The following is a 13,683-nucleotide window of genomic DNA, read 5'->3' as shown; positions in this document are numbered from 1 at the left end:
GTGGCTCGACATTTATCTCGGGCAGATGAGAAACGCTAATTTTAAGTATCCGACAACGAGCTATTTAAGAGAATAGATTACACTTTTAAAATAAATTTGCGTGGCGGCGAAGCGAAATTTTAAAACAAATTCGCGTGATACTTTACGATTAATCCTCGGCGAAAGGTATTAATAAATAAAACGTCTACGTACAAAGTGTCCAATGTTATCGAGTACGTTCGTGATACGCGTGAAGGTTTCATGAGCACGCGAGCGATGATTTTTAACGCGAAAAGCAAGTCGTATCGCGTATAGATATTCGTGAAATCCGTTTTAATTAATCAGCACTCGTTTAATCACAGACTCTTGGCCAGTTTCATTAATTATTATTCATCTAATTAAGTATGTGCGCTATAGTACGAGTTTCATTGGATTATGGTATGCGCTTTAATTACGGCGACCATTCAATTCAAACACGATTCCTCGTAATATTAATAATAACGGTGCGATCCTATTTTAAATTTCTCACGGGGATGCAATTTCAATTAAGTATTTTATCGAAATCCGACATGATTTAACGTAACACGTACCAAAATCTCTCCTCGATAAATCATCGATTATCATGATCTTGCTCCAAGACTTTCCCCAGTTGGGTTTTTAATCGATCGTTGCTCCGTTACCTCTCGAGAGACATATATTAATTAGGAATCGTTAAAACAACCGTACTCCAAAATGTCGGTTTCTAAAATGTTTCGTCATTAATTCATTCTAATGATACATTTCAACATGCTTTAAGAAGAGTGTACTCCGTTTCGAACTGGGAGAAAATTGATTACTTTCCTGACTTAATTTTTCCTTGAACGCGTATCATCATAAACGTGTATCAATCTTCCGTTATGTAAGATTTATCGATCATACGAATAATTTATCTTTATGTGAAAACATCAATTATTCTCATCGATATAATTATAATATACCCGCTATTAGTAATAGCATGATTGCAGAAAGTGTAAAATTCTACAGCATAATCAATTTATATTTGAATTTTTGTTGCTTCTTTGAATAAAGCTGGCGATATATTTTATGATCTTTCATAATCTTACTTTGTCAACTTCGCTTTCAAAGCTGTGAAAGTAAACACTTAAGAAAGGTACATATGTCATGCGTCAACGATGCATATGCATACAATTGAGTGAACACTTCACTAGTAAATTATGACGCGGATACATTGACAATATTCTATAGGTATGTGGACTGTAAAGCAAGTGTATATAATTAGTTTTGATTTGTGTATCATCTCATATTCAACTTTAAATCAGATTTCTTCCAATTAAATGATTACGATTTAACCGAAATTCGATCTTTAAAATATCGCCTCGTCTTTTATTCTAAAAATATTCTCACATATTATACAGAAGATAAAAAGCCAAAAGTATAAATATCGTAAAAGTCTGTTAGAAATTAATGGAATACAATTTCGAAAATATTAATAATGTTTCGATATTCGTTACCTAAAGGACATACTTTTATAATAATTTTCGTAAGGTTTTCGTAAGGAACATCGAACAGTTGTACCCTTTCTTTCGAGCAAGATCACATAATTACACACGTGCCGACTAATTAAGACGAAATAATTACTTCTTTAAACGTTCACCAATAAGGTTTAATTATCCACTTATTAAGAAATCCTGTCAGGCATGCATGGACTCCGGCAAAACAATTTCAGCTGTCAGTTCTACAGCGAACACTACATAATAATATATTTCATCGCTTAACCGAATAAAGGAATCTCCCGTCGATCAAGTTACACACACTTAATTCTAGCACCATTAATCAAGATCAACCAATCCTTTCATTAAGTGTGCGCGAACGTCATTTAATTGTCTACTCATCCAGAAATACTGGCACGCATGCATTGTCGAGGAAAGCAACCCTGTCCGTCAATCTTGAAATGCCATTTGCATAATGATGCCTTTCATCGACGTCGTTCAATGGAAAAATATGCTTGCGCTCTTTCATTAAATCCGCTTAATGACGTATCAACAGTCGTACGTTTGTTTAATTCGATCATGGGTGCTTCACCCGGACAAGAAACTCATCACTGTTTACAATTACACACTGCACATCAACGATGAAACTATAACGAAGGAGGGCTCTTTATTTTTCGTAATTCCCACTATGTAATTATCTTATCTTCCTCTATAAATCCTATTATCCTTCTAGCGTAGAAAATTCGATGAACATCAGAAAGACCAACGATATTTTTATTCGCCGTGAAAGATTCGATTCTCGTTCGCGCAAGCGAATTTCAACGAATTCCAAAAGACTGGTCTCGGACGTGCATGCATACGAGATCAGCAGCTATTCTAATCGGGTGACCGAGGTGTGCACAACAAGCGTATCCCCGTCGATGTTCGTGGAAGGCAAAAGAATCTGGCGTTCCATGTGAAAACTTAGTCTAAAGTCGCAGGAGTCCCGTATGCTCGTCGACGAACGTCGACGAACGACCTTCGAACGTTCACCCATGGAGAAATCCAATGCGGCGCGCATGCATCGCGGAAAAACGTGCGTCACGAGTCACGAGTCACCGGTGCATCGGCATCGCGACGCGGCGCGGCACGGCACGGCACGGCACGGCGCGTTCGCGTTGTAGGCGAGAGAGCACGCGTGCACGCAATCTCGCGTGCGGTAAGTGCCGCAACGTGCGTAATAAGACACTGCCAGGCAGATCGGGCCGGTGCTCTTGCACAGGGCCGCTTCTGCGGAGTACTATGGGGACAGTCCACGGGTCCACACCGTCTTGCCTCGAGACTCCGAGAGTCCCGTGTGTCAGCATCTCGCACACACGGTACACACACGCAGCAAGGTCGTCCCCGTCCAGGCTCCCATGACTCCCACCACTGCCGCGCCGCTTCAATCATCCTACTTTCCTGGCCGCTGGGCCCCTTTTACTCCCACCGCGTTCTCCAGCCAGGTTCCGATACCACTCGAATAGCAAAATTTCTGAATGGACATCCACGGACCTGGTTTTCTTCCTTTTTACTTTTTCCTCTACTCTCCTCCGATTTTCTCTCTTCCTAGCGAAGCTGATCGCTTCGATCCTGGTTCGACGATCAGTTTTCTCTTGCAAGTTGGTACTTTGTTAAAAGAAAAAGTTTGGGAAAGAAGAATCGCTGATAGGGTGGAATAGAATTTGGCGAATTTAATCGAGTTATTAGTTATGAAATGATGAGATTCGATACTGATTGGAACTTTCCTATGGTGGAGAAAGTACGCAAGTAACGTAGTAAGATAGACGATATAACGTTATTATTTATAAAATTACATTTCATGTACTATGTAAACCGATTCTAGGGCTTAGATCGGGTTAATACAAAAGGCCAGGTTTTGGAATTAAATAAATAAAAAATTAAACTTTCTAGGAAAAGACTTTGCTCCTTGGTCTACGTCTATCCTAGAACCTAATTGTACAGATATGCACCAAATAACACGATAATAAAACTTCTAAATTCTTATGTAGAAATCAGTTTCCGGAATATCGTTCAACCCGCGTGTATCAATGGTACTTTAGTCGTCGTCGATGGAGTCAAAACGATTTTTCAAGTGAAATTTTCAACTTGAGAAACAGAGAGGAGTTTGCCAAGTTGTACCGTAGCCAATGAATAAGTCAGGTAGTTAAAATTTTAATTAAATTCATTAGAACGTACAAAGAGAAGAAAATATGATTGCTACACCATTATTCGATACTTTGATTAAGTAGATCAAACTTTGTATAAACGAAGTGCAGAATTAGCTGATGTACCATCGGACGTTAAATATTTTATTGAATTAATTAATTACTTATTGAATTTTCAGAAAAAATTGTGAATCTACCTTCGTTCTCCTACATTGCACGTGTAATAGGATTAGATAAATTTAATCTAAATGGAAACGTTTCCTAAAAACACGTTTAATCACCATTATACGATCATTGCAATTTTTATAAAGTAATGTACATATATACATATTCAAGTTTCTGTGGAATTTCAAAGCCAATAGAATTATCAGTTTTGTTGAAAAATTACTTTATCTCACATGCAATGAATTTTGATAGCATTGAAAGCTGTTAGCATTACATGGAACATTATAAAAACTTGCCACTCAAGAACTTTATCAGAAATTCTTAAGATAGAGAAGATTATGCGAAGTTTTAACAAGAATTAGATCTCTATGGACACCTTGTACACAGAAATTAACGTTAATAACTATGTTACATTATATGCTACATTAACAATAAGAGCACAAAGAAGCCCTTTATGTTCTAGCGAAAACTTATACTCTATGCCATCAATTACACTGCACCATAATTTTCTGTAAAACTTCCGTTAATATGGAAGACTTAGTAATAGTATGAAATTACTAAACTAGTGCATATACTGGGCTATCAATTCTCGACATGATTACGTTTTCTAGTCACTTTTATTATGTAAAATGAGTATCAGAATTTATAGTAAAGATAGAAATTATTTTTTAAAACAGATGTATATATATATTTTTAAAATCACATATAATACAATTATTTTAATCATAATAACCTGATAAAATATTTTATGATAGAACGTTTAAATAGGATGAAACAAAATTATTTTGAAGATTTGCTGCTTATTAGATTTTAGTATAATCTTATTTTATTATAAATAATATATCAACTGCACATAAGGACTTGAAGATAAAAAAGTAAAATTTTTTATAAAGAAATATTATTTTACTAATATTCTATCAAACTATATTTGTAACTTAAAGAACAAACAACTTAACAAATTATTATCAATTATTGTAAAATCAAAAGTGGACCGTTTAAAACGAGAAAGATACAATTTTAATTAAAGTTTCAGATTATCTTTAAAGATTTTAACCGTTGTGCTCCTTTGTAAAATGTAGTAGTTAAGTAATAACAATTTGTTATCAATTTGGTTAACATCAAACACAATTGTTTTCGCACGTCTTTAATGACGGCTTTTTACGACACCCGGTACGCAGAAGCTTGATCGATTTCTAATATGTGTGCTCGTAAGTTATAGGCAACGGTATAAGAAACCGCAAAGTGCGGTAAGATGGATGTACTTATATCAGCTACGTGGCAATAAAGTGTAACAATAAATAAGTAAAAAGAGACTGTAATATTTCATCTGCGATCTTATAAATCGAGTACATAATTCTCATTTTGAGAATCATAATTTCATTTTGTCACTTTGAAAAATATTATTAACCATAACACAGATGCTTAATCACCTGGATTACTTCTTTTAATTCTCTGTAAGATTTACTGCATTATTTAAATAGCTATTATTGAATTTAGATGTTTTATTTAATTCTGTATTTACTATTTTATAGCCACAACTTTAAAGTGACAATAAATTTGACAAAAATAATATTATTCGATTGTATTATACGTATATCTTTAATATATTCTTACTCGAACCCCTTTCGTTTCGCATTTTTACTTTTACAAAAAAATGTCTTTTAGAAAGCTTCAAACTATCATGAAAATTAAAAAGTATTATAAATATTTGTATATCGAGAAGAATTTTTACTGTAATTACTATACTACTTGTAATAATCGAAATAGATAAATAAAAATATTGTATAATAATTACATATAATTATTATATTACTATAAGTATTAATATTATGTTTGTTGAAGATAAAAGTGTATGCTTCTGGAAATGATTCCGTCTGTTAAAATAACAAAAATTACATATTATTGAGCAATTTATGAAACACCAATTAAACCATTGGAAGAGAAAAATTAACGTTTATGATAATAGTCAACTAAGTCATTTTAAAATAAAATTGTCTACAATAATTAATGTTTATAGTCTATCAAGTAAATCAGATTACGTACCTATATTTTAAGTGGTGAGATCAAGTTTAATCTTTTATTACTTTATATAAAAAGTTCTTATACAATGTGTATGTACATAATTAATTTTATTTAATGCAACATTTTGTCGTTAAAATTTCATATATTCCAAGATATTACGGTGTAAAATGAAACAGGGATTACATCGATTAATCATAACTAATCGCACAAATGTATGCAATTTTATAGAATAATTGTTACGTTCAGAAAGCTTATGGCAACCTGCGAATTTCATCGTAATATCTGCTAGAAAAAAGATAGATAGAATGGAAAGTAAAAATTGCCTTCGTTCAAACAATAGGAGAAAGCAGCGAGAGAAAAAAAGAACATTTGCGTAACTGAAATAGTTGAATGGTTCGAGACCAGCCTTTATTCTCAACGATGCTCATCGAGGAGTGTTAAATTACGCGGACATTGTACAAGAACAATGTGCATTCCGTATGTCGGGAATTACTGGAATAATGGCGAATACTCCTTAACGAGGCATAAACGCAACAATGGTCAAGAGATTATAAAATTCGTGGCAAAAATGTTCAGAATTTGTAGATTTTTACACGAATTGTACGAAAAGTCGTATAACACGCGTTTAAATTTTAAACAAGACGATGTGTGATGGCCAAACCCGTAGTCTTTATTATTTAAAAAATTTCATAATATAAAAGATAGGACATATGTAGTAAGTGAATTGATAGACTAAAATCTTAATTATAGTGATATTTCACGTTATACAAACACATAAATGTAAGATGAAGAAAAACCACATTTCGCATTATTTGCTATAGCAAATTACGATTGTAATTGCTAATATAAACGATAGACTTATGATATTCAAATCGATTATAGAGCTTAAGTAATCGCTTATTTCGTATGATCAATCTGTCTCTTAATAAAAGACATATCTGTTAAATACAAGACTCATATGGATTTTTCATATTTACTAACATCGACGAATAGACGAGTCTTTATGTAACACCATAAATAGTAATTTAAATCAAACCGTCGATTTACGATTTATTGTTCGAACGACGACATACAACACAGAGTAGACTTTACACGGAAAAAATTAATTTTAACACCTGCATATATCGATTAAACATTTTTTACTGCTTTCATATTTTTTACTGCTCATATTTGTTTTATCACACTATAGAAGCATCCTGTAGACACCATATGTCAAGCATATGTTCTCGCCGCGATCCACGTTCCTTTTTCCCTCTTACAAACTTTACAAAACGCTATTTGACGTCGTTTATTAATCAACAGACGCTTTACTACAATGATCGACATCCATTAGCCGGTGAAAAATCGGCGGTCCGTTCACCTTCGGGCAAAAACTTTGAAAATACCATTTGCATATATGCAAATACGGGAGTCGGTATAGCTAACTAACTAAGTGTCGGAGCGAATCGCGACTCGCGCCAGCAGGACGAATGCTTACGGCTATGTAAAAATAGTTTTACTAAACGCATCCTGAGTTGCCGCGGTAGCGTCGAAAGAAATTGATTGGTCTTCAGAGCCGGGTGTTCCAGCGTGCTCAAGGAATGCAGTATGTAGCTTCAATGAGGAATGTAGAAAGGAACGTCGGCAATATGGATTATTTTTAACTGTACTTTATCCACGATTCCTCGGTAGATTAGAGATCGAGCGTGAACGATACGAAATTGATGCTGAAAGGCTCGCGAGCAGATCGCTGCCGATCTTCGTATTCATATTTATTACATAGACAAGGCTTAGGCTTCGTTACAGGAATTTATCGGCGAAGTATGAAGTCATGGCGTTGAAGAAACGGTTTAGCTCGATTGTAAAACGTTTAACGTTTAAGGCGGCAAGCACGATGTTTATTATAATTGGAAGGATCGTTCTTTTATTTTCAACGATAGTTCCTTTATCTTCTACACCTATGAAAATCGAACCTGAACGTTATTGCATACACTTTAACGGCTTCATCTTTCGATTCACTACCACAATTTGCTATTATTTAATCTTATATGGACAGTGTTGGAAGACGAGATACACATGTGTATGTATTAGCTATACTATCCATACGTGTATTTTATACTTATAATCATTAACTTGATTTACCACAAGAAATTCCGTTAACTGATATACTTAAATTATCAATTCACAAAAGGTATTTATCAATCCTGAGATAGCGAATCATTGAGAAGGTAAAATAAAGGAATAACACGTTTCAAGTAAAAATCCACGTTCAAATACTCTGAAATTATCAAACGGAGGACAACTGATTTTTCCAGATAATGATAAGCTATTTGTAAGTGAATTCAGCTTTTAAATTTGATTAATTGATTACTAATACAGTATAATTCTTTAGTTATACATAAAAGAAAGCTTACAGCGAAGTTGAGGTTTATTAAAGTTGAAGAAGACTCTTGTATTAACTTCTTACATGCGTATTACATATGCTATTCATAAGTAATAATATATCACGATACCGTAACACGTTTTTAAACAACCCAGTACGAAATGTGTATGTAATAATACATTGTTGATTTACTTCTATGTAATGTGATTAATGTGAACCGTTTCCATTTGATATCGCTACACCATGCGATTCATGCATATCGATGGGATAAACGAAAACGATATATACATGTACATATACATTATCCTTAATAGCATGTCGACGATTTGAGAAACACGCAACTTTTAATTCAATTTCTTTTATCACTCGTACTTACATGTAAATGAAATTCTCTGTTCATAGTATACACACACATGTATGTATTATTTTGTTGGTATAATAACGACAAATTATATCTTTGCGTTAAATTTATGTAAATTTAATATTATTAAATTTTGAACTTCTACGAGAATAAAATAAAAATACTTGACCTGATGAAACGAAGGTAAACAATATAAATGGCAAAAATATTTATCGCTATTAAATTTATTATTTAGCCTACATCGACTAAGAGTTTTATTAATGTACATAGTACAAGTGAAGTATAAATGGTAAGGGGAACTCGTATCGATAGAAATTATTAAATTTTAGAATATTATTAAATTTTGAACTTCTACGTGAATAAAATAAAAATACTTGACCTGATGAAACGAAGGTAAACAATATAAATGGCAAAAATATTTATCGCTATTAAATTTATTATTTAGTCTACATCGACTAAGAATTTTATTAATGTACATAGTACAAGTGAAGTATAAATGGTAACGGGAACTCGTATCGATAGAAATTAACGTTCCTTCTACATCGAAGAATTCCAATGGGAAACATTGTGGCGAAAGGAAAATCGAGAAGCAGCTTAGAAGAATAGATAGTACGTTTCCTTGAAACTTACGAAAGATCAAATCGCGCGATAACTATAGCATGTGCGTTGAACATCTATTCTCGTTTAACACTTACGTACAGTGAAATCAATTACATTCCCTGCTGCGGCGGTGCAGCAAGATTTACCGTGCATGCAGTCTTTGAAGTCGGGAAGCGACGCGAAGAAGTTGCAGCGTAAGAATTTTTATGTCCCGAAAAAAGACAGAATCGGTTGGGTCGCTGTCATGTCCCGCCACACGCACACCACTTTCGATGAAATATGTTCGATTTTGTAAAAATTTTCGTAGAAATTCGTGAGTGGATACCATCCGACTCAGATTTGCATTCAAGTAATTACGAAGAAAATTTACGATCGTGGTGTAAATTAAACTTGAAAAATAAATTATTCAGAAGAAAGTGAAGTATAATACAAATGTAAAAACCAAATAGGTATGCGACTGTTGGTTTATGCTTAAACGAAATTAAATATATGTATCGCTTTATTTACGAATGAAAATGATCATGACAGTATTACTGGAAAGTAATGTTTGATTTCGCGCTTCTTCATTGGACAAGTACTTACGAGATTTGTTACAGAGATTATAATAGTTGTTAGCTATAACATTGCTTGAAGTGTTTATCAGTGAAATTAGAAAAAGGGTAAGAAAAAGAATTAAGTATACAGGTAAATACATCATCTACGTCTATATTGTATTAATTATAGTTAAAAATAAAAATACAATACAGATTGTAATTATTCGTTCTTCAAAAATATACACAGCTATATAATTAATCATATTTATAACAAATATTAATTATTGTGCATTTTACTTAGAACGAAATATTTTATGTTTTTACTTTTGTATCATATTAAAAAGTATCTCGTGATTTTTTAAAATCTTTTGGAAAATCTGCAAATTTTTAAACGTCGTTGCACTTTGAGAGTATATAGTAATTTAGAAAATCAGAAAAACACGTAAAGAGGATCAGAGTAAGTATACTGCTAGCTGTGATTCCGAAAAATAAAACTAAATTTGTTTCTAATGTTCATATTTAAAAGGAAGTTTCACTAATCAACACTGTTCACGTTTCTTAACTTTTTATATCCATCGATTTCAACATTCGCGTAAGTACATCTTAAATCAGAAATTAAATAAATATTGGATTGTTAGTTGTTATTTATTTCTGACAGCCGCATAATACGTCATAAATAAAGGTATTAATTACGAAGCTATCGCGGAATTTATTTGTTTCACGTGTATACTCAAACAAGAAATTCGTTACGTACGAACTTCAAGATAAACTACTTAAACCTGAAGCAAGAGAAGAGTTCGTTATCAGTCTTGCCACTGCATCGAAGTTTCAACGAAAAAGTTTGACAACGTGAAGTAAAAAATGTAGAGGACACGATACTTGTTTGCACGCACGGTGCGTTTGTGTGGGCGAAGAAGAGCTTTCGCCAAGGGTATGAGGAAGTTGAAGTCAATGACTTCGAAACATGATAAAATTACATGTTGCAAGATCTCTCTCTGCTTTTATTTTCACCTGATTGGTTGTCGAAAAGGTGAGTTATTGAAAAAATGAGAAAATCATGCGTGTACAGGATATTTCTGCTTGTATTAATTTATGTTTTATGGCTGTACCTATTTCATATCAACAATGTCTTACACAATATTTTTATTTTCCAATCAGTTTCCAAATAGATCTACATATATATATAAAGTTGATTACATACTTTTGTATTTTCTCTTCTTTAATTATTTCCTATGTTATTTCGTTAAAATTTGAAGCTTATAATTATGAATTTTTAGTACGAAATCAATCTTGTAATTTGTTAATAAACTAATAAAGTTAATTTATAATTATAATGTTAACAATATTACATTTAAAAGACTATAAAAAGATCGGTGATTCCAATTTAATTACATGCAATTTTTCCTATCCCTCGCATTATTTTTATATTCAATTTATACGTTTCTTTTCTATAAGTTTGTAAATTGGCGAATTGCCAGGAACAAGTATTATATTCTTAGCGAACAGTAAAAAGCTTTCCTTTCAACTGCTCTATAAATGCAACTACTTTAAAAAGCCTTTCTACTTCCGTACATTATTTTACTTAACGATCGTTGCGCAAAAAAACGAACTGTATCGAAAGTATTCTTTCAGTGGAAATGAGGTATCGAAAACCGTAGCAATCGCCGATTGCACTTAACGGTTAATTCGAAACCGTTTTAACCATCGGTGATCCTACCTAAGTGTAACTGCAACTTGCACGCAAATGGTTGCATGCAACAAGCAATTAAATATACGCACATACATCTGGTCCCACTAAAGAGGATCACGATTCACGGCTCTCTTTTTGAATACAGAACTCAATTACACCCTTCAGTGAAATACAAAGTATCAAAAATGTAAAGGATAATTGAATAATATGCGGAATAAGATGAAGAATCACATATTATCTGTAAAAAGTTCTAAATGAAATAATTTCAGCGTTATCTATTTTGTTATAAATGTTTCATCGAAATGAAATTTAAGAGCTAAAGGAAAGTGAATAATACTTCAGAAATTAAAAATATGCGAGATCTTTAGGTTTTACAAATGTGTAGATATGTTTCAGTGCTACTACGACTGCAATTATTAATTATAAATTAAGTCGAATTGTAATTTGTATATTTTAGTATTTAAGAATTAAAAGTTTTTTTTAAGTTATATTCCATATTGGATTGCCATTTTCACACTGATTTTTTTAAGCACACATCTCGTTACATCTTAACATTAAATAATTAATATTAGGCAAAATTATCCCTCAACAAAACGTACGAAATTGAAATATTTCATAAATGTTCGATCTTAAAGGCTCGTTTCAAATTACAGATTATCCGACAGTGCTGCTTGAAAACTAAGCCAATGAGAAAAGAAAATGGCTGTCTACGAGACATTCAGACTTGGCAATTACGCAAATCCCAAAATTTATCCTCTTTCCATTTTGAAGCAGTGGAAAACGAGAAGGATTTGAAAGAAAGAAGACCTTTCCAGTGCCGATGTACCGATCCATTGAATTTGCAGGACGTATAGACGTACACACGTGTGTGCACGCTCGTTTCGTATAAATGCGCAAACTTAAGCGTAAATGCACGAGCATGTGCTGGCGTGCATGTACTCGATCGTTTCGCTCGGACCATTCGGAAGAAGAAGAAAGGATGGCGGGGGAAGAAGAGAGGAGGAAGGGAATCGTACATGAAAATTACATACTCGCTGGGACCTGCACTTAAAAGGTCTCGAACGTATAACCGTAGGCAACTAAAAGCTTCGTATACGTCAATGCCAGATTCGTGATATGTATTTCGTAACCTATACAGTCAAGTAGACGACAATTTCTTTTAATTGTAATTGACAGGCGAAAATTGTACCGCGATGATATTGTCACTGATGTAATATACCTCATAATACGTCCATCATGATCAAAATTAATTGTCAACAATTTCGCTTTTACGTTATTATACTATTTAATTAAGAACTTACTCTTTCTTAATAATAATAATAATAATTCTGTTTTACTTTGTTAATATATACACGCACATAATTATTGGTTTTCTTTATTGTCTTCATTGTTAAAGTTTCTGCTACTTTGAATAATATGTATATGAGTATGTATCCACATAGTCACATAGACATTGATACCAGCAATGACTATATCGATGTTAAATAAATACATATCTCTATATCATATCTATATCATATGTAAGGTATGTACATAAACTAAACAGTAAGATAAATAATGAATAGACAAGGATGAATTTTACCTTAGCTGTGGCGAATCTCTTCGAGAACGGTTCTGCCATAATAGGTAGACATCACTTCCCATCTGGTTACCAGTGTTTCCGGTATGTTTCACAAAAACGCTGGTCACGTTAATCGCAAAGAGAATGCACGTTTGACAACTTTTTCTTTACGCATTGCATAACACTGCATCACTTGATCGGTGTTCGAGCTTCTTACACTTTTTCTAGCGATGTTTAAAATTACATCCACTACTTCACTATACGTCTTTATTCCACACAACACTTTTCACACTCATTTTCACCTTTAGTCCACTATTTTCTAATCTACACTATTCCACTAAAAAAAAAACATGGTATTATCTCGCACGAATATTTAAAGATAGTATCGTCTCTCCTGTTTGAAATATTAATCATTTACACTGTCAATTTCCGCCTTTTAGGTTATGTTGTCAATAGAGAACGCCAAATTCAAATTTATTATACACGAAAAAAGAAATCTCGCCTTTGTCACCAAGAAAACGAAGCTTTAGTCCAATACACTGCTATTTTCGTTTAGTGACGGATTTAAGAACCTAAATTATTAAATAATTATTGAGGTGTAATAAATAAACTGATTCGATCAAGAAACGGAAGTATTCCAACGAACGTCCTAAACCATACTAAATATGGAAGATAGTTCTAGATGATTGTTAAACTTTATAGTATTGGATAATTGTTAAACTATAATCCGGTAA

The 13,683-nt window shown here is 33.0% G+C and overlaps 1 protein-coding gene across 2 annotated transcripts in view; it reads right to left on the bottom strand.

Moving 5' to 3' along the window:
• The window catches only part of LOC132909768 (EGFR adapter protein-like), a 288,420-nt gene extending 275,134 nt beyond the window's left edge, over positions 1-13,286 (bottom strand). For both annotated transcript variants that reach the window (XM_060964811.1, XM_060964810.1), the window contains exon 1: positions 12,971-13,286. In XM_060964811.1, coding sequence (XP_060820794.1) covers positions 12,971-13,009 — 39 coding nt within the window. In that variant the 5' untranslated portion in view covers positions 13,010-13,286. The remainder of the gene's footprint in view (positions 1-12,970) is intronic.
• Between the last annotated feature and the right edge of the window lie 397 nt (positions 13,287-13,683).

The sequence above is a fragment of the Bombus pascuorum genome, chromosome 8, assembly GCF_905332965.1.
Source record: "Bombus pascuorum chromosome 8, iyBomPasc1.1, whole genome shotgun sequence".
Taxonomy (NCBI): Eukaryota; Metazoa; Arthropoda; class Insecta; order Hymenoptera; family Apidae; genus Bombus; species Bombus pascuorum.
Note: the sequence above shows the minus strand (reverse complement) of the source record. Positions and strands in the feature narration are given on the sequence as shown.